This window comes from Mchenga conophoros, linkage group LG7 (assembly GCF_057382185.1).
Source record: "Mchenga conophoros isolate Kocher_MC1m ecotype Shallow Benthic linkage group LG7, M_conophoros_male_GT1.1, whole genome shotgun sequence".
NCBI classification, from domain to species: domain Eukaryota; kingdom Metazoa; phylum Chordata; class Actinopteri; order Cichliformes; family Cichlidae; genus Mchenga; species Mchenga conophoros.
The window spans coordinates 68,825,546-68,853,091 of NC_140532.1; the positions used below are offsets into that span (position 1 = coordinate 68,825,546).

A 27,546-nucleotide genomic window follows, 5' to 3' on the forward strand; every position below is an offset into this window, starting at 1 on the left:
TTTGGAATAACAAAAAACCTAAATTAAGACTTCACTTGTTGTAGTTAGTGATATAGATATATTACAATATATATTAGCAATAGTATAGATATGTGAGTATATTACAGAAATGGGTCTATTATGGTATGTTATAATGTACACGGTATGAAGTATGTTGTGAATATTCTATAACTATAAGTATGTACAGGCTGTAGTGAGTACAAGCTATGTACAGGCTATGAAAAGGATATAAATATGAAAAACTATACAGAATATGAAATAAATAACTTTACAGAATCTGGGATATACAGCTATACAGAAATGGGAACTATGCAAGTTGTAAACAGTTGTAGGATTAAAGATTATCGAATGTACAGAATGATTATTTACACAGAGCTATACAGTAGTGCAGTTAAGATAAGTGAGGGTGTGGATAATTTCTACAGAGGCTATATAAAGTGCTAGTGGTTGTGAGTGGTGGTTCAGTCCATGTTATTATTGTGTTTGAGGGTACAGTTGTCCATTGTGGGTGTGTGTATGTTCAGTCCATGAGTTTAACGTGGGTCAGATGTCAGGAGGCAGAGTTCAGGAGTCTGACAGCTGTGGGGAAGAAGCTGTTCCGGTACCTGGTGGTCTTAGTCCGGAGGCTCCTGTGGCGCCTCCCAGAGGGCAGGAGGGTGAAGAGTCCATGTGATGGGTGACTGGGGTCTTTGATGATTTTCCCAGCCCTTTTCAGACACCGCTTCCTGTAGATGTCTTTTATGGCAGGAAGTGGTGCTCCGGCGATGCGCTGGGCAGTTTTCACGACCCTCTGCAGTGTCTTGTAAACTGTATGTATGTATAAGATGTTCTCACCTACCTGTGAGTCCAGCGTTTGGGTCCTCCTTTCTTCACCCACACTGCAACCACTGACAGAATGACACGACCCCGCCTTGTGGACCCAGCGGACTCTGAACTTTTCGAGCGGCAGGAGGCAGCGCTCCTTCACTGGACGGAGGAGATTAGGGGAAAACAGCGGCTCTTCGTGGAGAGAGAGCACGTCTTTGCAGGGACTCGTCTGGCTCTGGGCAGGCCTCGGGGATGCCGTGTTCTTCCGCCTGCTGCCTCTCCTGCATTGAAGCATTCACCGCGGAGAGTGGGTGTCACTGGCCAAGCTTCAGCTGCTCACTCCCTCACTGCTCTGCTCCTCGAGGGAGGCAGCCGACGGGCAAGTCGGCTGCTTCACTCACCAGACTCTCCGCCTCGCCACGGCACAGCGGCTCCGTCTCCCACCTCCCCTCAATGGAGGCTCCCGTGCCAGAGGCTCAGCTGTTTACCCTGCCCGCTTCCTCTTCCCGGAGAAAGCGGCGCAAACGCCACCATAAAATGGACTATTTTGAGGAACTCCCGGTGGTGAGTTCCAGTGACTGTTTTCCACACTCGTCATCCGTTTCCTCACTTAAAACAAATAATAGACTTATCTCTGATTCATGGTGAGTTTCCCTCCTGGATGAGGATGTGGATTGGGAAGTTGTTTTCTGCTCTGCTCCCTCTGAGCTGGTATTTATTTAAGACAATAACAGCACTTCAACACCCCCAAAGACTGTTCAGTTAAAGACTGTGAATAGTGGTGGCAGAAGGGCCAGAATAATATTGGATAAATCTGTTGTCACGATTCCTGGGTACGCAAACCCTAGGTCTGCTTATTCTAAGACTGTTTTATCTAAGCCGGCTTCTTCACCTACCTGTCAGCTTGTTCCGGTTTCATCAGCCCAGGCCACTCTTAAAAATATTCATGCACCTAAACCTGCCAGTATCACTCACCCTGTCATTATTTCCACCTCTATCAGTTAGCCAACACCCACACCTGTGCCAGCGCCCAGGCTGAGGGCAGCTAGAACCCAGTCTGACCTCCCTAGAGGCTCGGAAGAGCTAGCCTCTCCACCTGTCAGTCTACCACTTCATCCACCTCCTGATCCAGCCTTTCACACACTAGCACTATCCCTGGTCAGGCTAGCTGATCTGTTTCCAGCTCAAGCACCAGATTTACTAGCCCAGGTTTCTGCACCCGCTGGCCCTGCCTGCCTCCAGCCAGAGGCTCCCACGCTATTGCCTGCAACTGCTCCTCCGCCGGCTCCCACGGTGTCGTCTGCAGCTGCTGCTCCGCTGCAGCCTCCTCATACACGTTGGATTTGGCATCAGCGACCACCTTCCAGGCCGCTGACTGGACCTTGTCACCGGTGTGGCCGGCCTCTGGACCTGCTCAACTGCCGCCACTGCCTTCCACGTGGCCGGCCTCCGGACCTGCTCAGCTGCCACTACTGCCTTCCACGTGTCCGGCCTCCTGACCTACTCAGCTGCCGCCACTGCCTTCCACGTGGCCGGCCTCCAGACCTGCTCAGCTGCCACCACTGCCTTCCACGTGGCCGGCCTCCAGACCTGCTCAGCTGCCACTACTGCCTTCCACGTGGCCGGCCTCCGGACCTACTCAGCTGCCACTACTGCCTTCCACGTGGCCGGCCTCCTGACCTACTCAGCTGCCGCCACTGCCTTCCACGTGGCCGGCCTCCAGACCTGCTCAGCTGCCACCACTGCCTTCCATGTGGCCGGCCTCCAGACCTGCTCAGCTGCCACTACTGCCTTCCGCGTGGCCGGCCTCCGGACCTGCTCAGCTGCCACCAATGCCTTCCACGTGGTCGGCCTCCGGACCTGCTCATTCGCCTCAGCTGCTGGCCACACAGCCGCCCAGCAGAACTGTTTTGGCTCAGCTGTTGGCCACGTGGCCGCTCACCAAAACTGTGCCTGTTTGGACTCTGTCTGTAGTCCCAGCCTGCTTCAAAATGGCCACCATCATTCTGTGCCCAAATCCTCCACCATCTCATCACTGAACAACTGGCAACCGGTAGCCCTGACCCACATCACTGAATTGAATTGAAATGTAAATCCTTCACCATAGGGAGAGGGCAACCAGTTATCTTTTGGGTCGAGTCAGGGTTACACTCTCAATGGTAGTGCTATAGAAGGACACCATCAGTTTCTGTGTGATATTATTCTTCCTGAGAATTCTCAGGAAGTACAGTTCTGTTTTGGACCTTCTTCAGTAGCTCAGAGGTATTTATACTCCAGGACAAGTTCTCCTCCATGTGGACTCCCAAAAAACGAAAGTCCGTCACCGTCTCCACACAGTCTCCCTTTATAGTTAGGGGTGAAAACTCTGTCTTTTTCTTTCTAAAGTCAATTATAAGTTCTTTGGTTTTTGAAGTACTGAGAACAAGATTGTTGATTTTGCACCAAGACACCAGTTGCATCATCATCATGAGCAAATGTTTCGAGAGGCTGTTCAGGGACTTCATCTGCTCTGCACTATCCAACTGACTGGACCCTCTACAATTCAGATACTGCCACAACAGGTCCACTGATGATGCCATAGCCCTGACACTACATACTGCCCTGTCACACCTGGAGAAGAGAGACACGTATGTGAGAATGCTGTTTGTAGATTACAGCTCAGCATTCAATACCATCGTTCCCTCGAAGCTGGACAGGAAACAGCAGGATCTAGGATTGAACAGCTCCCTCTGCTGCTGTATCCTTCACTTCCTGTCTGAGACGCCAAGTGGTCAGATTGGCAGCTTCACCTCATCCCCCATCATAATGAACTCAGGTGCTCCACAGGGGTGTGTACTGAGCCCTCTCCTGTACTCACTCTACATCTATGACTGCACGGCCACTAGCAACTCCAGCATCATTGTGAAGTTTGCGGATGACACTACAGTGGTGGGTCTTATCACCAAAGGTGCGCTAACCAGTGCCCTGACCCACTGGTGTCGAGACAACCATTTCACCCTCAACGTCGCAAAGACAAAGGAGTTGATAGTGGACTTCCAGAGGTGCAGAGAAGCACACACCCCCACCACCATCAACTGTGGCGAGAGTGAGCAGCTTCCGCTTCCAAGGTGTACACCTGGCAGAGGATCTCACATGGTCAGTACAAAACAGTGAAGAAGGTCCAGCAGCGTCTCTTCTTTCTCAGGAGACTGAAAAGATTCGGCACGAGCCCCCGCATCCTCAGGACCATCTACTGCTGTGCCATTGAGAGCATCCTCACTGGATGCATCACCACCTGGTACGGCAACAGCACCGCTTACAACTGCAAAGCTCTTCAGAGAGCTGTACCAGTACATGTGATGTGACAATAAAAGTGATTTAATTTTGATTTGATTAATTATTTTATCTGAGCTGAGCACTAAATCAGATAAAAAGTCTGAGAAATCAGGTAGACGATAGATGATAACGAACAAGACTGGCCTTTTTACATCTGATGTGGACAAGGATAAGCATCAGGCTTTCAAATGAATTAAAAATCTGTCTTGGTCTTTCATTAATTAATAGGCTGGTGTGAAAAATTCCTGCCACACCTCCCCCTCGGCCTGTGCTTCGAGATTTCTGGTAGTTAGAATGACTCGGGGGTGTTGATTCATTTAAACTAACATAATCATCCTGCTGCAACCAGGTTTCTGTAAGGCAGAGTAAATCGATTTGTTGATCAATTATTAAGTCATGTACTAACAGAGACTTGGAGGAGAGAGACCTAATATTTAATAATCCACATTTCACTGTTTTACTCTTTGGTTCAGATGTGGATACTGTATTGTTCTTTCTTTGTGATTGTTTATGTTTAAGTTGTTTGTTGCTGGTTTTTAGTTTGTTTTTTGTCTGTTTGGGAGCTGACACAGTCTCTATGGAGATGGGTTTTTGGGGGGGTAGCAGGAGGAGAGAAGCTGCAGAGAGGCGTGTAAGACTGCAACTCTGCTTCCTGGTCCCAACTCTGGATAGTCATATTTTGGGGGGTTTAATAAATTTGTCCATATTTCTAGAAATGAGAGCTGCTCCATCCAAAGTGGGATGGATGCCGTCTCTCCTAACAAGACCAGGTTTCCTCCAGAAGGTTTGCCAATTATCTATGAAGCCCACATCGTTTCTGGGACACCACTCAGACAGCCAGCAATTTAAGGAGAACATGCGGCTAAACATGTCACTCCTGGTCTGATTGGGGAGGGGACCAGAGAAACTTAGATCCAACATATTATTTTTCCAATAGTATATATTTTTTTTAATACCGTTTGTATGTTTATAGTGGTGCAGAACTGGGCTTTTATTTTCCCAAATGTCTGCACTGAGTAGGAGATTGTACATGTGTATAGAAAAAAAAAAGGATTCTACTCTATTCTATTAGGGTAGAGATCTGTTTTAGTGTGTGGGGCTGTGGCCTCAGGTTCATATTATTAAATGGTGATTATGAAGCAGTGCATTTCAGATAATTTTACAGAGTAACATGAAAGTAACGTAACAAGTAGACCAACGAATGTCTTTCTTCTGGGTGTAATTAAGTAACATACTGCAATACTTTGAAGAAAATTGCTCTGTGTAATATGTGTAATAATTACTTTGTTGAGTGACGACACCAACACTGATCACAACAGAGGGAAGCACCTCCAACATGCACAAACATGTGACCCGCAGCATGCAGTGAATGTGCATGAGTGTAATTTCTTTGATATGCTGATTATTGATGGTGGTGACTCTCAAAGTGGAGCCAGTGAGAACTGATAAGGGAAGGAATTGAATTGATAAGTGATATCAATAATAGAACTGAAACTGCTAAATTCTTATCAATTCGAATCCCTAGTCAAGATTGAATTTAAAGTTTTCAATTCACTCAGCCTTACAGACACTCAAGAACCAGCGCTCCTTTACACTGAAAGTTAAGGTAGCTCAGGCACCTGATCAAGACATGTTTAAGTTGCCTCTCAGTGGAGGTTTAGTGGGTTGGGTGTCCAGCTGGGTGAAGACTGTGGGTTCCACCAAAAAAGGGACACATTAGAGGACACAGGAATACTTGGTGCCCCGATGAGGTTTTGCATACATGTAAGCGGATGAAAGGATGATAGATGAAGTTTCTATGTTTTGTTGTCACCTTTGCAGTCCTGGGTTAAGGCGTTGCCATGGTAGCCAGGTTTGCAGTGTTGGCAGTGCAGGCCAATTGTGTTGTGAAGGCAGTGTAGACACTCTCCTGTTGTGCTGTTACATGAGTTGGGATCATCAGGGTCGATGTTGTTGTTGCAGGGACACTCTTTACAGACTGCACCTGGCAATGTCAGATCACCATAGAAACCAGGGCTGCAGCTGTCACAGCTTACACCTAAAAGGGAAATGGAGAGTGATATATTTTATGTGTCTTTCCAAAAATCTGCTGATAAACACTGACTCTTAGCATCGCTGCTGTCTGTCTGTCTGGTTGCCTCTTTTATGTAAAGAAGGTAAAAGTAACTAATGCAAACATACTGGCTCTTACCTGTGTGCCCCTCCTGGCACTTACAGATGAGCCTGAGGGACTGTGGGTCATGCTGACAGGAAGTGGCGAAGAATCGTCCACTGCTCAGAACATCTGGACACAAACATGGCTGACAGGCCTGTCTGGAGATTGGGTCACCATAGTAACCCTCAACACACCTGCATCAAAATAGGTTTATCATGATTACCTGAACAGGTACCGACCCTCAGCAGTAAGTACTGGCACACTTATTTCCTGAGTAAATCTAATTTATATAAATTTACTCAGAGACGTAGCAAAGACATTTTCAGAGGGAAATTTTCAGCTGAAAAAAACCCAGCTGAGTTACAGTAAACAAAGGTTCCTTTTTTGAAATTGCATCTACTTGCAGATAAAAGCTGCATAGCTGAAAACTGAAAACCCAGCCCTTTGTCTAATTCTCTCTGTTCTTCATCATTATGGAGTATAGTATGTACTACATCTCTGAGTCGAGGAGAGGGCCTAAGGGTACATCTGTCACCATCTTACAATGCTGTGATTGCAGCCATTCCCGAACTCTCTGTGAATGGTACTCATGGCCATTGATCATGATAATTTTGCATATTAATGATTAAGGACCTGACCTCACAGTCCATTGTTTGTCAGTGACTAACCTTTCACAGCTGGGTCCAGTAGTGTGCTCCCTGCAGTTCAGACAGTCTCCGGTAAATCCATCACACACCTCTGATAGCCCATTACATTCACACGATCGACATGAAGGGAATCCCCAGAATCCCATCTGACAGCGTTTGCAGCGCTGACCCGTAATCTCTGAACGGCATGCACACTGACCACTGACCTGATCGCACAGCTCTGACACAGAGCCATGGGGGTCACAATTACATCCTACAAAAAGGTGAGAATTCATTGTGAATCAACTGTCAGACGCTCAGAGAGAAAACGAAAGGCAGTGTTTCCCCTCTGGTTTGGGTTTCTTACGTTTGCAGCCTTCAGGTCCAAAGCCAAACGTCATTGGGGCACAGGCATCGCAGCAACGACCAATCACATTGGCCTTACAGTCACAAAACCCACCCAGTTTACTGCAGGATGGTCCAGTAGAGCCAATAACATTACACCTGCAAACTGACCACAGGTAAAACGCAGATATAAACATATGAAACACTCATCTTTTCCATTGTCTCAGTCCTGGATCATCTCAGTCCAACTACTTACGGACAGCTCCATTGTGGATTTGTGCTGAAAGGCTCACGATGAGTCCCTCGCAGACTTCAGGTAGCGACTCCTGAGGGCCAGGCTTGACAGCCAATCCAGTACAGTGAAACTGGTGAAAAGTGTCGAGGTCGCTCTGGGAGCAGAAATTTTGGACTGACCCAATTCTATTAAAAAGACTAATCTGAAAAAAGGGGGGCATGATTAAACATGTAGAAATCACCTCATGTAGACACATCCCATCATTTAATTTTGAAGAGAAAAATTGAAAATTGAAACCATGCAATCTTCCCAAATTTATTTATCTCCTCAGCTATGATTGGACAGTTACTGTTAGTAGGAGGATTTCAGGGAATATGTCAATCACTTTATCTGAATAGATGAAGACCTCCTTACCGAGTCAATTAGGATGTGTGAACTATCAGATCTGGGCTGTTTATAAAAGGTGATATCCACAAAATATTGACCTCCAGCATTTAGACAGAGCAAAGAGTCCAGAATACCTCGTCTGGAAAAACAAAAAGAAAAAACAAACAAAAACTGCTGCTACTGAGACACAATCTCTGACACAAGTACACTATTAAGGCTTCAGAGAACCTTGGGGCTCACATAAGTACAAATGTGTAAGAATGTCTCTGTACGTGGAACCAGGAGTACAAAGGCACAACATTTGGCTCATGTGCGTTAGCTGTAGCTGCTGGCTGTCTGCTGTCGTTTTATAGATGTTCTGTTGAGAGTCCTCTCTCAGTACATCCTGGTATGGTTCACAAGCTGCACTAGGACTGACAACAAAGTGCTGCAAAGTTTATTAAATCATCACACACATGCAGCTACGCCCTGTCACTGATATGCACACAGAGCCTGCTGCCTCAGCCACAAACATGATGTCACCCACAGGCCACCTGATCATGGCCTCTATTAACAACTCACACAGACACTGTACAATATCCTGTATGTCTGTGAAGGTTCTCAGTCATCCAGGTCATCGTAGTCAAAGGAGCTTGCAAAGAAAGGCGTCTGGACTTCTTTAAGTTACTTGAAGACGGATGAGAGGTGAAACGTCTTCAAGTAACTTAAAGAAGTCCAGACGCCTTTCTTTGCAATATCCTGTACAATTTGCTAGTTTCAAAGAACCTGCTTAATTTCACATCTGAATAGTGTTGTGGCAGATTTCTTTTCTCATGTATTAATCACATATTTAATCATATCACATTATTTATAGTAATATCACTGTCACGGTCCTGGGTCCCCTGACCCAGCGTTTTTAGTTCCTTGTGATGTTTGTAATATTGTACTTGTGTGAGTTATTCTATGGTTTCTAGTTTCGATCCCTTGCCCTTCATGTTTCTCTGTGTCCCCTCTGTTCTGTGTAGTCTGTGTCGGCATGTTTGAGTTCCCCTCTGTCCCTCGGTTCTTAGAGTCCTCTGCCTTATGGTTTATGTCTCTGTTTCTTAGTTGCTTTCTCCACTGTGCCAAGCTTGTGTCTCTGTATGATACTTCCTGTTTTACTTTGATGGTCCGTGTGTCACGATCCCGGGTCTTATGACCCAGTGTTTTGAGTTCTAGTTCTTTTGATGTTTATAGCGTATGTTTAAGCTTATTAGGTTTCCTATGTTCGTTTGCTTATTAGCTCCCCCTTGTGTTTTCAACCCCTGTGAAGTCTCCCTTGCCCTTCGTGTGTTTCATGTCTGTTGTCTTATGTTGTCATGTGTGCCTCTCATTATGTTTCCTGTTTTATTGTGAAGAGGTCTGGTGTTTCTGGGTTCATCATGTTCAGTTTTACTCTTCCACTGTGACGTCGTTATGTTCATGTGTCAGCTGTTTCCCCATGTGTTGCCACTTTCCTCATTATCCTCCTGTGTCTATTTAGTCCGTGTGCTTTCAGTCATTCTTTGTCATGTCGTCTGCTCATCCATGTCTCATCTCTAGGTATCTCTGTCAGTTCACTATGCTTAAGGTTTTTCATTTTTAGTTTTAGTTCACCCAGTTTAGGTTAGTGTTTAGTGTTCACCTATGCCCTCTTGTTTGTACCCTCGTTGCTAGCCTCAATAAACGGCTTGTTTTTGTTAATCCACGCCACGTTTTTGGTCTGCGTTTGAGTCCTCTTTTGCAACACTTACAGTCTGCCCTAGCCAGACTGTGACAGGACGACCTGACCGTACAATGGACTCAGCAGACCGCGAGCTCTATGAGCGTCGGGAGGCAGCCTTCGCCCAACTGGAGGAAGAGCTCCGTTGGAAGCCGTGGCGTGCCCTCGACTACGAGCGCATTTTCCACGGGACTCGGCTAGCTCTCGGAGGTCCCAAGAGCTGCCGAAAGTCCCCGCCTGTTGCGCTGCCTGCATCCAAGCCTCGCCCGCTTCAGGTGGGAGTCCTCCGTGTGGCTTCAGGCGCTCACACTCCAGCCTTGGTGTCACCATTCTGTGCACCAGAGGCTCAGTCGCTCGCTCCGCCAGCTTCCTCGGTTCAAAGGAAGCGGCGCACCCGCCGCCATAAACTGGAGATTGCTGAGCAACTCACGGTGGTGAGTGACAATGACTCTTATTCTCACGTCCCGTCTGACATTAACAGTAATAAGCTCACCTCTGATCCGTGGGGAACTTCCCTTATGGATGATGACATGGACTGGGAACAGTTATTTTGCTTTGCTCCCTCTGAGCAGGGAGAGATTACAGACAATACCCGCTCACCTAAGTCTGCACATGCAGTTAAAGGAAAAACTGTGAACACTTCTACCAGGTCTAACACACTCAGTTCAGATCCCGTCTGTTCAGGTTTTGTCAGGTCTGGTTCAGTCATCCCCGAGTCAGCTCACTCTAGAACTGTTAACCCAAGGACTTCGAAGCCTGTTAATACTAAGATTGTGAGACGTGGTGGGAAGGATGGCGGATTCATTTTTGCTAGGTCTATTTTTGTCGACCCAATACATGTTGACCCTGAGCCTGCCGATTCTGAGACTGTTTTTTCTGAGCCTGCTCCTTTTCCTGCTCATGTTCCTCCTCCCGGGGCAGCTCGGGCCCAGCTTACCTCTGCACCCGTACCCTGGGGGAGGCTGAGGCCCAGTTGGTCCCTGCTCTGGTTTCCAGGCCGGCTGAGGCTCTGTCCATTTCTGCACCCGTACCAGCTCCTCGGGTGGGAAGGGCAGTTGCCCGGCCGTTGCCGGTGCCTGTCCCGGCTTCCGGGGTGAGGGGGGCTGTGAACCAGTCCACCCCTGCACCCATGCCGGTCCCCAGGGTGAGGTCAGCCAGGATACAGCCCGTCTCCGCACCCGTACCTACTCCTCGGGTGGGAGTGGCTAGTGTCCGGCAGGTGCCTGCACCCGTTCCTGTTTCTACTGAAGGCTCTGTCTGGTGCCAGCCCTTAAGGGGGGGGGGGGGTACTGTCACGGTCCTGGGTCCCTTGACCCAGCGTTTTTAGTTCCTTGTGATGTTTGTAATATTGTACTTGTGTGAGTTATTCTATGGTTTCTAGTTTCGATCCCTTGCCCTTCATGTTTCTCTGTGTCCCCTCTGTTCTGTGTAAGTCTGTGTCGGCATGTTTGAGTTCCCCTCTGTCCCTCGGTTCTTAGAGTCCTCTGCCTTATGGTTTATGTCTCTGTTTCTTAGTTGCTTTCTCCACTGTGCCAAGCTTGCGTCTCTGTATGATACTTCCTGTTTTACTTTGATGGTCCGTGTCTTATGTGAATGTGTCCTGCTTTGCTCGTCTCGTCCAGCCTGATTACTCCCAGCTGTGCTCTCCTACTGTGTCTCATTCCCTCGTTATCCCTCTGTGTATTTAAGCCCTGTGTTTCTCTTTGTCAGTGTCGTAAATTCCCTCATGCTGTGTGTGATGCTCTCCGTGTTTCCTGGTATACTTTATGATTAGCTTTCCCAGTTTAGTTTTGTATTGCCTGTGTTCTATTTTTCCAGCAATTAAAGCTGTGCTTTTGAGTTCAAGTTCTGTCCCCGTGAGTTTGCGTTTGGGTCCTCTCCTGCCTGCCACACAGCCGAAACATGACAATCACTTTCTCACTTTACTATAGTAAGAGCACTCCTGTCCATAGTTTACATGCATGTGGAACGTAAACACAGTGAGGCCGTTAAACAGATAGTGGGAGTCCTGCTTATCAGGGATGTAAATCCTTAGGTGACGCCAAAGCAGAAAACAAGGTCATAATTCTCTCTGAGGGAGGAGGTATTGCTCCACGTGAGAGGGGCCAACATGTAAGAGTTTGTGAATGTTCTTTGTCTGTGTCTCTGTATATATGATGTAAGGGCGGTGGCCACAATTCAGAGATGGTCCTGGTGTTTCACTGGGATGCTCTCTCCATATTGCAATGTGTTTATTAAACCCACTTCAAATCAAGCTCACTGGGTGTTTTGCAGGTAATTGTTAAATTTTCCATAACAATTTGCCGTTGTCAGGCAGGATTCCTCCGGTGAGTTTCGCTGAACTACGGGCACACAGTGACTGGCCATCAGCAGCAGGACCAGACGGCATCCCAGGTCGTATCCTAAGAGACTGCGCATACCAGCTAGCTCCTGTGTTCACTGAGATATTCAACATCTCTTTATCTCAGTCGGTGATCCCCACATGCTTCAAAGAGTCCATCATTGTTCCTGTCCCGAAGAAACCCCACCCTGCTTCTCTCAATGACTATCGCCCTGTAGCCCTCACCTCAGTAGTGATGAAGTGCTTTGAACGCCTGGTCAGAGACTTCATCATTTCTTCACTACCAGACACACTGGACCCACTACAGTTCGCTTACCGTCCAAATCGTTCCACAGACGATGCCATCTCTCATCTCCTCCACACATCACTCACTCACTTGGACACTAGAAGGGGGAATTATGTTAAAATGCTCTTCATAGACTACAGCTCTGCATTTAACACCATAATTCCCTCCACACTCACCACCAAGCTGGAGCATCTGGGACTCAGCTCATCTATGTGTCAGTGGATCTCCAACTTCCTAACTGGCAGACCACAGGCAGTAAGGATGGGCGGACATGTCTCAGCCTCCACCACTCTCAGCACTGGAGCCCCCCAGGGGTGTGTTCTGAGCCCCCTGCTGTACTCTCTGTACACATATGACTGCGTGGCCACTACCAGCTCCACCACCATCATCAAGTTTGCTGACGACACCGTCGTGGTGGGCCTGATCTCTGATAACAACGAGACGGCCTACCTGAAGGAGATTAGGAATCTGGAGAACTGGTGCCAGAGGAACAACCTCCTTCTAAACATCAGTAAGACAAAGGAGCTGATAGTGGACTTCAGCACTAAGCAGGAGAGGAACTACCAGACCCCCGTCATCGAGTGCCCAGTGGAGAGAGTGGACAGCTTCAAATACCTCGGAGTTCACATCACGCAGGACCTGTCATGGTCCTGTCACATCAACTCCGTGGTGAAAAAGGCCCGTCAGCGTCTCTACCACCTCAGACGCTTGAGAGACTTCCAACTGCCCTCCAAGGTGCTCAGGAACTTTTACTCCTGCACCATAGAGAGCATCCTGACGGGAAACATCTCAACCTGGTTCGGGAACAGCACCATGCAGGACAGACGAGCTCTACAGAGGGTTGTGCGATCAGCTGAGCGCACCATCTGCTCCGAGCTCCCTGACCTGCACTCAATCTACAGCAGGCGGTGCTGGACCAAGGCCAGGAAGATGGTGAAGGACCTCAGCCATCCCAACAACAGACTGTTCTCTCTGCTGAGGTCAGGAAAGCGATTCCGCTCCCTGAAGACCAACACAGAGAGACTGAGGAGGAGCTTCTTCCCGCAGGCGATACGGTCTCTCAATCACAATCACACCACCACACAGTACTGACCCACACATATAGTTCTTACACACACTGGACTTTCTGGACTTTGTTTCCACTTCATCACTTAAATCACGCTGCTGTCATTGTGTATATGCTGCTGTTATTGTGTATATATTTATTTATATTTCTTCATACATACTTATATAGTTCTATACTGTGTATTTTGTTGTACAGTTATTTTATTTTCAACTTTAATTTATATATTTTATCTTATTCTTTCCCAGTTAAATTTACCCTTCATTCTAATTTGTGTTGTACAGTTATTTCATTTTTAACATTAATTTATATTTTATTCCTTCCTAGTTAAATTTACCCTTTTTAATTTTTCATATTTATTTCCTATCTTATTCATAGCCTTTTCCTTTTTTGTTTTCTTTAGGTCATGAGCAGTTGTCCAAGCATTTCACTACATATCGTACTGTGTATGACTGTGTACGTGACAAATAAAATTTGAATTTGAATTTCCTGAGGTAAAATTGCCTTAGTCCCACCATTCCTTTGTTTTCAAAAAAAGAAGGAACCACAAGATGTGCTTCAGCGACTCACACATGCAGGAATTTTTTAATGAACCAAGAGACGGACTGCAAATGATTTAGCTGCTTTGATTTGGGCAGGGTTCTTAACCAGACAGATGGGAAAAGCCTTGGTTACTTATTACTGCAACAAGTAGATTCAGGGTCCTAGAAACTCAACGAATTTGGGTATCCTAGTGTGAGAAATTGCACCTTGTTGTGGTAGTAAGTGCAGGATCTTAGAAGCTCAATAATTTGAGCATTCTAGTGTATGGCAGTTTAGCACTTTTGCACCAGTGAAAAAAGGCAGAAAGGCCTTGTTCGTACAAAGGAAGCTGGGCTCAGAAAAATGGCTACTGGAGCAGTGGGAGGCATTCCTCCACGTTGTCTGGTTGAAAACTCCAAGTGTGTGGAAGATGGTTGTGTGATGGAAAGTGTGATATTATTCTGTTATCATATGTTACCTTATATATGTAATCAAAGTAGTTGAAGTATGATACTGCTGTAGATCATATTATACCCTTTAACATAGAGTGTGTGATCAGTATGTAGTTTTAGTTTGCATTTTACTTCTGACTTAAAAGAGTGTGAAAATCATTAGATCTATTGGATTGACCTGTATTACTCGACACTGTTGAATGTGTTACACTGTTTCTTGACATTTCATACTGCTGAATCATGAAGAGAATGTTGTGTGCAGAGGACCTTGTGCAGATAATAGAAGAAACAGACCACATTCCAGACCCCCACCTTACAGAGAGCAGAGAAATAAGGAAGCCGAGGTCATAACTTAGGCGCCATAAGAGAGAAAGAATGTGAATGTTTAGGCTTTTACGACTAGGTGGGGGCCACTAGAGGGTATAAAAAGCTGAGTAACCCGTCACCATTTTGAGACTTGCTGTGACCCTCTGCAGGCAGGTCTCCCCATCATGATGGTTTTAATGCTCTTAAGTGTTGAATTGTATGGAAATAAATGATTGTTGATTGAGCATTTATACACCGAGTACTGTCCTTCCTTCAGCCCAAAGATTCAAAGAATTGGGAGATTTCAACAAAAGATATGTTGACAGGGATAAGAGTTTTTTATTGTTTGTAGTTTTTTGTTGTTGCTGTTGTTGGGTTTTCTGTTTATTTGTTTTAGATGGACCACTGGGAGGGAAACCTCAGAAATACGACGCCTGATTTCAGGACTGTTGTGGGAAGGACTCTGTCCTTAGTTTATGGTGTTTAACACTTTTGCATCGGAAGGAAAAGGCCAGACGGTGAACGCGCTTGTCCACAAAGCTGAGCCCAGCAGTACGGCCAGTGAGGCTGTAGGAGGCATCCCTTCAGGTGGTCTGGACAAATCCAGGTTTTGATTGTATGATTTTTTTTCTTTCAGAAATATGGGAAAGAATACATGGAGTATGAAGTGTGTAGAAACTGAGGAATGCAGTGAAGAGAAGTGTGTGTGTGTGAGGAGTGCTGTGGGTGTGTGTATAAAAGAGATGTGTTAAAATGTGGACAGAAGAATAAGAGAGGGAACGTGTTAATGAGCAGTGATGAAAATGATATTAAATAAATGTTTTAGTGTGTTAGTACAGGTTGCTACGGAACTGGATCAGCGCCCTCCACAAGCACAGCGGCCGGAGTAAAATGATAGATCAACGTAATTGGAACCGCATACAGCCCATGTTTTGGCTGAATATTTCACAGCTTCACTTTATGCACATCTTAACCTGAAGAACATGCTTCGAAGACAATCAATCTCTCCCTGAAGACGAAATGCAGTTCGAGAGCAACGGCGTCGACTTCAAGAGTCAACAAGGTGAAGAGACAGCAACACTGCCCTAAACCTTAAACCTTAAAGGGTTCAGCAGCATGTACACATGCCATAGTGGATGGAAGCATGCGCTCCTGATCACAAGCTGAGAGGTTCACCAGCGACATCACTGTGTGTGAATGGACTTGAGAAGACTGTCTGAGTTTCACATTTGCCATACTGGGAGTTGAAATGGCAAAGGAAGAGACTGAAAAGAGTGAAAGACAAAAGGCAAAGCCGAAGAACGGCCCACTGGCCTCTGACACGCCACAACCATGAACTGCTGCAGATGCAGGAGAAAGACAGAAGCTGTGAGAAGTGGGAGCATGGAGGAAAAATGAAGGCCGTTGTTGTTAATGTGAGAGCACATGAAAATTGTGTTGGGAAACTGTGGCCGACTGTCTTGTGGAGGTTGAGAAAGAGTCCGTAGGATTGCAACAAAGGTAAAAATAAAATGCACACAAACGCACACAGAGAAATGTGAAGGAAAAGCAGCTTTAAGGACAAAGCCCTGCTGAATCTGCAGCTCCACTGCACACACATGCATTGAACCTGCCTACTAACACACACACACACACACACATGCAATGAAGATCAGCTTGTTATCTCTCATCAGTGTTAAAATAGTGTAAATTTAACAGACACTTGTTATCAAATGCTGAGTGTATCCACTGCTGACAATTAATCAGAATCAGAATCAGAATACTTTATTGATCCCTGGGGGAAATTATTTATTATTTAACTCTCTAGGGTTGCAGGACAACAGTTTACCTTTTGTGAAGGGAAAAAAAGATTCTGGTTTGACCAACCAGCGATCAGACAATAAATTTAGTTGTTGATACAGTAAATTGTGAGATGTTTTCTGCTTGATTGGTGCAGCACAATTAATTTACTGTATGAAGGAAATTCTCTTTTGTGATAATATTTTTTGTTACTAGATCAGGGAAAGATGACTGGATTATAAAACAAGTGAATAAGATGTAGCAGAGGGTTGAGTTTCCTGTTTCTGATGTGTGGGTGAAACTTGCACCCAGATACACATCACTGAATACATAAAACAAACTTGTTTTGTGAAATACATGATGACATGTTACACGTTTACTTTTGGAGGGGGAGAAAAGGAGAAAAGCTAAATGAAATGATTGGGTCTGTGAAAGTGACAAATGAGTGACCTGGGGAAGAAATTCACATTCCAGTGATAAAACATTGATATGAAGTGTTTAGGAAGCGTTTAATGGTGAACATTAGTGTTGTGTGAACTGTGCAGCTGCTAATAAAAAAGAGGGAGATTTCTCTGTGTATTTAGCAGGTGGATCTATGTTTGTTGGCCCCAGACTTTCCAGGATTGTGTGATATTCTGGAGCTCTTGTGGGCAACCAGTAAATATGATGTGGGGAAAATGAACAAAGGCAGTGACTCTTAAGTCTGATTTTAGACCATGTAAGCATCAGTTATAAATTAAAGTAAAGCCAGGAGCAGTGACTGCATGGCAGGTTCTAATCCCTACAGCATGTTGTTTCACCTGAAGGCAAAACGTTTCCTGTGATTTTTCTGGCAGATTTTGGGGTTTTGTTTTAGTACCAGACTGATTCTGCGAGTTAGGTTTGGGTTGTTTTCTTTTTCTTTTTGCACGTACAAACTGGGCCCAATATGGGTTTTATTTTTGTAACAGTGCACTTAGGAAAAAACCTGCCAGGTATCACCCCTCTGGGTGTGATATTTTGTGTGTTGATGATTTAATAATCAGCTCTCTTTAAGCAGGCAGCAAGATTGGAAGTAAAAGTGCTATAAAATACTTTACTGAGAGCAAATACAAAGTGAGATTCTCCAGATTACAATGGCTTAGGAGAAATACACCTACCTAGGACCATATTAGATGGCAAGTCCTGTGTTTAAAAGGATTGTAGCGATTCAATTCATTTCAAAAGCAAAAAGAATTGTTTTTATTTTTGGAATGACGTAATATTGCTGCCAATGGATACTTAAATTCGTGCGCAGTTTTCCACTATCAGCAATGATTTGTACGAATGTATATGACTGGATGAATGCATGTGATTGAGATGAATGCATATGACTGGACTGTGGCTGGACTGATGATGTCACTTAGTCACTTCTAATGCCTAATCCACCCCAAACAGTGAAAAAAGGGTGGATGTATGTGGGTTTTTTTTTTGTTTTCTTGTTATTGCAGGAGCAGGAGGATGGCAGAGACCAGAGGAGGGGGAGACCTGTGGGTTCACATTAATATGTGTGGAACCTGCAGACTTAATCCTTTACATAGCACTTTTCTGTGTTACTGATTTTTGTGTGAAGGAAACTGTGGTTTTACTGGCTGCTTGTTGGTTATGGTACCACATTGTAGTGTTGGGAAATGTTAAATGTTACAGTGGGAAAATGTATATTCAGTGTGAAACACATACTGTGTTAAGATCAGTATCACTCCTTTCGCAGAAAAGGAGGGTTGACCACATGATTTACAGCAGCACCTCTGGAATCTGTTAATCTAGGCCCGACCTGCGAGGACACACCACCGGCTAATGTTTTTTTTCCTCTCTAAGGGTTTTGGCATCACACAGGCAGACATAAGTGAAATGAAGCAGGTTTTGCAGTTATTACAGAACATCTTAGTGTGGGGCTCATTATCATATCTTTATTCATTTTAAGGTGTTGAGCCCACAGTGTTTAAAACAAGTGAGTGACATTACTTAAGAAAGGTCACTGGCTACAGTAGCTTTGAATAAACACATTTGGCAAATTATGGCAACAGTAGTGTTTTTAATGATTTGGGGAAATAAACTGCGCAAGGCACACTTGTGTCTGTGGTGTGGGATGCCTTATTACTCTTATAACCTACAGTTGTTTGCAAGTGTGAAGTTTGTATTTACTCACTGATTTTGGTTTCTGGGTAATCGTGGTGTGGATGCAGGCTCCAGGCAGAGCCAAGAATTAGACCTACTTAACATGACATTAATACAAATTTTATTCTCTAACACAGGGTTTAAAGGGCTGGAGCGAAATTACTCAGGAGGAGAAGCCCTGATGTTGTCTGAGAAATGATCTAACTACCCTTTTGTGTTGTTATTCTCCTAGTTCTGATGAGTTGACTCATGGGAGAGACCATGTGTCAAAAGGAGGGAATCCAGGTTTAACATGAAACAATGTTCTCTATGTTTTCTGAGTTTTTTCATGATAATTTTTCCATGGCTTTTTGTGGGATTAACAGTTCATTTATAGGTATGAAACCTCTACATGGGGCACAGACATGTTCAGATAAGGGTAGGGCTGTGCGATATGACCAAAATCTCATATCCTGATATAAGACATCTATCGTCCCAATAACGATATAAATCACAATAATTTAATATTTTCTGTATATTCTATGAATCTCGGGCAGCTTGACTTGCGTGAAGTGTTTCCAGGTGGGCGTCATGTACCTGGAGTCGAGTGTTTTAACCGATGCATGAAACGATACATTTTTAGACACAAGTTGTAATTGCCGCCGTTTTCTTTGTGAGTATTTATTACCCATCGTGCTGCGGGGAAAAGCCTGTTGTAACGTTGAGTCTTTTAGCACCTGACGGCTCTTTTTGGCTTCTCATCCGTAAATACTCTGCATACTCTTTCACGTGATTGAGTTTATTTTGAAAAGTCTCAACAGGATCTTGAACTTTATTGTGAAAGGTTAATGTGGAAACTAAACCAGGGGACACGCAATGGTTTTGCCGTCGTTGTTGCTAATGACAACGCATAAAAGCAGGCGCTTGTCCGTCCGTAGTGTAGTTATATTAAATATAAGAGAAAGAGAAAACTTTAAGAAATTAATATAGCCACTACAGCCACCATGAAAACGATGAAAAAATATTGAAGTAAACAGTTTATTTTGTGACACCACGAAACAAACAATAGCGTAAAATGAAACGATAGACGTTTTTATATCGTCATTCGATATATATTGTTATATCGAACAGCCCTAGATAAGGGTTGAACTTCATTGAACTAAAAGGAAAATGTGGTTTGATGATGGCTGACATGTTTTCCAAATGGTTAGAAATTTTTCCTCCTAGTAAGGAGATACAGGTGCAGTAGCCAGAGTATTGCTGGAAGAAATCATCCCAAGGGTGGAATCTCCAGACTGAGATTGAGACTGGGTGCTGATCAGAAGTCTTCAGAGACCCAGCGAGAAGCAGGGATCATTCATAGCACAGCTGACAGCCCAGGCAGTGGTTGAGATCAAAGGTCGTGCGGTTTGGGGCCCTACTAGTCATCATGAGAAGATTCCAGAACCACAGAAATAACCATAAAGGTTAAAGATCTCTGCATTAGACACTGAGGAAGACAACAGGGTGTCAGATGAGCTCTGCCCTTTTAACCTACAGCTGCATTGGAACGAGAGAGTGAAGGGTGAAAAGAGCACCCTCCTCCAACAAGGGTGTGCCAAGCTCCAACTCAGCGACTGCAGAGCAGACCCTGTACCACCCAAGAGCGATCAGCGAATGAATGCAGATGACAACTGATTAAAGAATCAGGCTGTCATGCCTGAAGTAGTTGTAGTTGTGTTTTTGAGTTAAGGTGGTCGTTGGTGTATAGTAATCTTACTAGTAAGGATATGATTTAATCACATATTTAATCATATCACATCAGAAATCTGCCACAACACTATTCAGATGTGAAATTATAACAATAGTCATGTGACATTCATGGATAGATGCCCTGTTTTTTTATTCTCACCTGGAGTTTCCAGGTAGAATCACAGTTTTACTTCCTGTTGGATTGCTGCTGCAGCCACCATCGCCTGGTGACACTTTGCCGATACTGACTATAGCCATCCAATCAGATGCAGACTAGAGAAAATAATAAATTGACATGAGTTATAGAAAGACAATTCCGTCAATTTTATTAAACATGTACATTTAAATGAAGTTTACCATTCAAAATCGCCTCACCTCCGGTTCATAGGAAATCGCCAGCTGGTAATCAGTCGAAGAATGGAGGTTGTCCACAGTAAATCTAAGCCCCACCCCCTCAAACACTCTGACCAATCCTAGGCCAGTCCAGGTTACTGGCTGGTGAGATGCCCTTTGACGGGGAATGATTTGCAGGGTGTAACCAGGGACCAGAGGTATGCTGGTTTGCTGCTGGATGGAAATAAACAACAGATGCACTGAGGAAAGAGGACGATCTGATTAGCTGAAACATATGAGTTGAGCTGTTTCCAAATTCAGGGGCTGCATCCTTTGGAGACCACATTTGTGGGACGACTATATCACAGCACACCAAAGGCTGCTCCAAATGCGGCCCACTAATGCGTCTTCCTTTTCCCCGGATTTGAAGAGAGTCCGGTGTATCCTTTGTGTCCCAGAGAAGCCCAGACCTCTCTCCCCAGCTATCTCTTCCAGCTTATCCGGGGGAACAGCAAGGCATTCCCAAGTCAGCCAAGAGATACAATTTCTCCAGCGTGTCCTGGGTCTGCCCCTGAGCTTCCTCCTGATGGAACATCACCCAGGAGGCGCCCAGGAGGCATTCTTGTCAGATGCTTGAACCATCTAGACTGGCTCCTGTCGATGTGGAAGAGCAGCATCCCTACTCTGAGCCCCTGCCAGATGGCTGAACCTCTCTAAGGGAGAGTCCAGCCACCCTTCGGAAGATGCCCACTTGTTCATCACTTGTGAACAAGACCACAGGATAGTTAAACTCCTCCACTTGGGGTAGTAACTCATCCCTGACCTGGAGTGGGCACCCCAACCCTTCCGGCTGAGGACCATGGCCTCAGACTTGGAGGTGCTGATTTTCATTACCACCACTTCACACTCAGCTGTGAATCATTCCAGTGTGAGCTGGAGACGATCACCTGATGAAGCCAATAGAACCACATCATCCGCGAAAAGCAGAGATGAGATTTTTAGACCATCAGGTGAAAGCCTTCTGCCCCTTGGCTAAACCTAGAAACTTTGTCCATAAAAATTTTGAACAGAATCTGTGATAAAGGGCAGCCCTAGCGGAGTCCATCACCCACTGGGAATGAGTCCCACTAATTACCGTCTATGCAAACCAAGCTCTTCCAATGGTTGTATAAGGATTGAATGGCCTGTAGTAATGGGCCAAACACCCCATACTCCTGAAGAACACCCCACGGGAAACTCAAAGGGACACGGTCGAATGCCCACAGCCAAAACACTGGCTGGGCAAACTCCCATGCACCCTCATGTATCCTTGAGAGGATAAAGAGCTGGTCCAGTTTTCCACGACTAGGACGAAAACCGCATTGTTCCTCCTTTATCTGGTTTTTATCATGTTATCATAGCATGGCTCAAGCACGTTCATCATAGTTTAACCCCCTTGTTTTGCACAACGGAATATGGCCTGCCGTCTGCAGCTAAACACCCCAATAGCTTTTGTAATAGCTTTAGCCCGATCGGACTGGGCAGCAAATGGCTGCTTAAATACAGAAAACTCTTCTGCTCTTCCACCTGGACCGCTAGCGCTGGCCATAACTATCGCTTGACAGACGCACCATACACATAATTTTTTTCCTTCTTTTTCGAATCTTCGGATTACGTGGGTGTCAAACCGTGGAGTGGGATCGGTTCGGATTACGGATCAACCGTGATCCGTTACACCACTAGTACATATCAGCTGCCTCCGAAGTCCCACAGGCGAACCAAGGACTCCTTCAATAGGACTCCTTCTTCAGCCGGGTGGCTCCCTTCACCTCTGGTGTCTAAGGATGGGTATCGAAACCCGGTTCTTGTTGAGAACCAGTTCCCACTGTTTCAATTCCTTGGAATTGTTTGGCATTTTTGCAAATGATTCCCTTATCGATTCCAGTCGCCCCGAATGACGTCACCACGTTGCAGAGTGTCATTTACCTGGCGGGTAACATGGCGCCTAAGCGGCTCAAACACTCAAAAGTTTGGTTATACTTTAGGAGAACGGATGACAACAGGGCAACTTGCAATACTTGTAAAGTAGATACTTCATTTAAGGGAGTAAACACTACGAATATGCAAAAGCATTTGCTCACAAAACACGCAATAACCTCAAATGAATGTCGTGTTTTTAATTCTGCTCCGGACTCGTGAATCTCAACCCAGCAGCAGAGGTAACGTTTGCACGTCCTCTCCCGTTAATGCGGCAGGTAAATAATCAACTAACAGTGCATATTATGTTAGCACGATGTGCCTTATTACAAAACCTGCCATTACTGTGCATTTAGGTGACCAAGATGAGAGAGACAAAGTCTGGCTGGCTCAGATGCTGGCAGTTCTCGCTGCAGTCTACCGGTAGCGTCTCCTTTCAGGCCAGGATAGACAAATGTCACAGAGCAGTGACTCAGTTTGTGGTCAAAGGCTTGCAGCTGTTTGCCACAGCAGATGATTTTCAGTAAGTGTATGTGTTTAATTGTAGGCAGGGACATTACTGGATATTCTTGTGTAATTGCTACAGAATAATTTGTGTTATGCTTTGTTATTGCTACAGAAGAATATTTATTTTATTATTTTACAATTACATTTTTTTTCCTGGGGACCCTGTGACACCCATTGAAGAGCCATAGGCTGTGGATCTCTTAAGATCTCACTTTTGGGTTTGTAAGGCCATGTTACTCTTACTTAGAGAAGATATAAAACAAAGTTCTAAGCTAATCAACCTTAGTGTTCTCCTTTTTAAAAAATAAGAATCAATAAGAGAATCGATAAAGAATCGAATCGTTAAACAGACTCGAAAATGGAATCGGAAACATGAAAATCTTATCAATACCCATCCCTACTGGTGTCCACCATTTGGTTTAGGTGTTACCACCATGACAGGCACCAACCGCAGCGCAGTGCAGCAGCTTTGGCGGTGGAGGTGCTGAACATGGTCCATTTGGACTCAGTGCCCCCAGATTCTCTTGGAAAACTGTTGAAGCTCTGCCAGAGGTGTGTGTTTAAGATCTTGCGGACTGGGGGCCTCTGCCAGGCATTCCCAGCACACCCTCACTATACCTTTAGCTGCGCCATGTCTGTCCAATGTCCTCCCCAGCCACCTGATCTGATGGTGATCAGTTAACAGCTCAGCCCCTCTCTTTACCCGAGGGTCCAGAACATATGGCCGCAGGTCTGGTGATACGATTACAAAATCGATCATCGACCTATGGCCTGTAAATGGCCTGTATTTATATAGCGCTTTACTAGTCCCTAAGGACCCCAAAGCGCTTTACATATCCAGTCATCCACCCATTCACACACTGGTGATGGCAAGCTACATTGTAGCCACAGCCACCCTGGGGCGCACTGACAGAGGCGAGGCTGCCGGACACTGGCGCCACCGGGCTCTCTGACCACCACCAGTAGGCAACGGGTCAAGTGTCTTGCCCAAGGACACAACGACCGAGACTGTCCAAGCCGGGGCTCGAACCGGCAACCTTCCGATTACAAGGCGAACGCCCAACTCTTGAGCCACGATCAGCCTAGAACTTTCTGCACTTTGTGGACTTATGGACGATCTTATGTTTTAACATGGTGTTTGAATCCAGGATTCATTGTGAGTCTAAGGTACAAGCAATTTTTTGGAAAAAAAACAAAACATGGCAAACAGTTGTAGCAAAGCAGTCCAGAAATAAAAAAGTGAGTACTGGGTTTTTATCTCACCCAAATATCCAGTGGAACAAATGTTAGCACACCAAAGAATCTTAGAACATCAAACTTAGCTAACCTTCATCTAAGTTACATGACGTTAGTGATATTGCTACTTAATCGGGTCATGCAAACTTTGGTTAGTTATAACCTGAACCTTTGTTATAAAGCCCAACATTTATGCCGATCTTATGGACTGGACTGGTTCCTATATAGCGCTTTTCTATTCTTCTGAGCACTCAAAGCGCTTTACACAACTTGTGCATTCACATATTTTCTTAGTGCTTTCTAATTAACATTCACACTCCAATGGATGCATCGGAGAGCAATTTAGGGTTAGTATCTTGCCCAAGATATTTGGCATGCGGACTAGGGGAAGCCAGGAATCAAACCACCAACCTTCCGATTAGTAGATGACCTGCTCTACCGCCTGAGCTTATGTCCTGTTTCCCATTTCTCTTAGTTTTTTTTTTCTCTCTGATTAAAATGAAAGTACGTCCCATGATTCTAATAAGAAAATTGTGCTTTCATCCTGCAAGTTACCAAATGCTTGATGAGACCTATTATATTTGTACTGTCAAAATGAAATGAGACTAGTCTCATGCTCTACTCTAGCAAACTAGCTAAACTTAGATTCATTGTTGGTTAAGGGGACTCAGTACCCAGATTCACATGTAGATGAAAAAACAACATACAGATTTTTTGTATTTCTGTTGAACATGCTGACCACCACAGCAGTAGCTGCGACTGTCATGGTTGCCAGGCAACAGGAACCCCATGTTGTAGGCTAGACCGTCCAAGTTCACAGCCTTGCACTTCTGGCCTTCGCTGCCTTTGAAGAATGCAGCCCCTGAATTTGGACACAACCTATAGTCTCCAAATAATCAAAGCATTAAAGTGTAACAGAAAATGGATCTCACCAATCTCTTTCTCATTTTCTGTTGCTGGGCAAGTTGGCGAGCCCGCCGAACTAAAATAACTCGTCCATTTTGGAACTTGGTGTCAAAACCTTGCTCTTTGAAGTACTGCTCACACTGAGGTAACACTCGTGGGTTCAGCTGAAAACACACACGCAGATACTGTTTATATAGTGCAAGTGGACAGCATTCACAGTGCTTCACTTGTTCCACATTTTGTCATATTAGTATGGGCAGAAATCTGTGCCATCAGAAACTGAATTTGAATGAGTTCAATTTGAATTTGAATTGCTCAGATTGAATCTGAATTGTAACTTGAATAAATGCTTTTGAAAACTGAATTTGAATTAGTCTAATTTGAAATTGAATTTATGGTTTGAAAATGAATTGATTTGCTTTGAAACTGCATTTTATCCTTTAAAAATTCAGCTCTCGAATAATTTCAGTTTCACTTCTCACCATTCAGTTTCAGGTCTACAATTCAATTTCAGTTCCAAAATTCAGTTTTTTGGAACTTACATCCGGTTCCGGTTCAAGCGCAGATCAATAGAACTACGTTTTACTAGCGGACCGAAAGTGTTACTGACGGGAATCTACAGCGTCTTGAGCTGAATTAAGACTTCAGAAGTCATTCGTCATGTCGAATGACCAGCGGATAAACTCTCAGGTTGGTAATAAATGTATTACATGTATAAGAACAAGCGTCATGTTAACAAATGATAGCCGTAAGGTAACTTTTATGCTTATTGTAGCTGCTAGCTAAAAACGCTAATTTAGCGTAGTTTGCCTTGAATTCAGCTTTGACAAACAAATATGATCGACTGTTTCTAGTAGAATTCCAAAGTTGTCATCTTGGACCCTCTCAGAGTACCCCCTCTGTATGCTTGCAGAGACCCCTACAGTAGGGAAACATGCAAAACAGTGTCCAAACCTTTGTATTTTAGCTTTATTTATGTCTTACACGGCATCCCAACTCTTTAGCTAACTTAATAACTTTAGCTAACGTGAATAGTTAGTCTAATTCATTAGTGCAGCATTACTGGATCATCTCTGTTTGAAGTGATATAATATGATATACAACTATCACTGTGTTTAACTACCATAATAATTCTTAGGGTACTGAGTGCATGCTTAATTAGATTTTTTTTTTAAAGCATGCTGCTCCATTACTATGTTTGACAGGCTGAAGTTGTCGGGTCACCTCCTAAATCGACCATCTTTTACAGGTGTTTTGTGCCAGAAATGGAGTGTCCACTGAAGACTGAAGATACTGAATCTCTACGCCTTGCCATTGATCCCTCTTGTGCCTTCATCTAGACAAGAGACAAACTTCACCACTCTCATATGCTCTGTACCTACATCACCTTCCCTGCCAGTCATAGCTTGGCTCATCTGAGGGTGAAATTATAAGAATGTGTTATTTTGCAAAGTGCTCTCTAGGGTTCCTAAATAAAATATGGCATTGAGGTCATTTCTTTTGAATTAATCCCTCCTTCTGAAATATAAGAACCTCTCCTGGTTTTAATGGCACTTTGGATTTCCTTACTTTTTGTTCCACTCCCAACCCCAAATAGATGCTGACAAGCTGCCACAGTAACATGGAAGAGGGAAAGACGTTGGAAAGGACTACTACAAATAAACCTAATGCCTAACAATGAAAAGTGTAAAATAATAATATTAATAAAGATAAAAGATAAAAGATAAAGTAACAAGTTTTTAGTTTCTTGTTTATTCCAAATGATCATCCAGATGTCTGTGACATGTGATGACAAACACCATAATGGAAGGCCTTAGTCATCACATGCTTAAACTCATATATTTTTGCATATGCTGAACAGGCAGTCAGACATGCTGTAACTGTGGGGTAGAAAACAGCATGAACACCATACAGCAGGGGTCTCAAACTCCAGTCCTCGAGGGCATGGAAAAGTTGCATGACACTGGCCCTTGGGGACTGAAGTTTGAGACCCCTGTCATATGGAATATGACAGGTGTGGTTGAACTGCATGAAGACTCTGAAGTTTGTCTTCTCTTCTGGCAGGACAGTAATGTGGCCTTGTCCTGTGAGCCACTGTAAGGATGTACTTAGAGTAGAACTGGACTGTCACCGGCCTCAGGCTCTTCACCCTTTTCAAAGACAAAGCAGTCATTTAGATAAAATATTAGATATTGTTTACCTGTAAATGCACAAAGTAAATTTAGAAATGTTATTATTGTCAAGAGTGAACAAGCACTGATAGTGTAATCTACAACTGTGGCCAAACGTTTAGAGAATGAGAAGTGGTGTTTGCTTATTTACAAAGTTTGCTTGTTTCAGTGATAGTTGTATATCATATTATATCACTTCAAACAGAGGTGATCCAGTAATGCTGCACTAATGAATTAGACTAACTATTCACG

General features: G+C 44.6%; 1 protein-coding gene across 5 annotated transcripts in view; it reads right to left on the reverse strand.

Moving 5' to 3' along the window:
• Positions 1-27,546, reverse strand: part of lamb4 (laminin, beta 4) — a 70,436-nt gene that overhangs the window by 20,471 nt on the left and 22,419 nt on the right. For 2 of the 5 annotated variants that reach the window (XM_085281062.1, XM_085281060.1), the window contains exons 15-23: positions 25,150-25,287; positions 20,561-20,752; positions 20,346-20,458; positions 7,898-8,009; positions 7,505-7,685; positions 7,271-7,414; positions 6,946-7,177; positions 6,314-6,471; positions 5,936-6,160 (exon numbers count right to left, since the gene is read on the reverse strand). In XM_085281062.1, coding sequence (XP_085137188.1) covers positions 5,936-6,160; positions 6,314-6,471; positions 6,946-7,177; positions 7,271-7,414; positions 7,505-7,685; positions 7,898-8,009; positions 20,346-20,458; positions 20,561-20,752; positions 25,150-25,287 — 1,495 coding nt within the window. The remainder of the gene's footprint in view (positions 1-5,935; positions 6,161-6,313; positions 6,472-6,945; positions 7,178-7,270; positions 7,415-7,504; positions 7,686-7,897; positions 8,010-20,345; positions 20,459-20,560; positions 20,753-25,149; positions 25,288-27,546) is intronic. The other 3 variants (XM_085281061.1, XM_085281064.1, XM_085281063.1) reach the window with 3 other exon arrangements.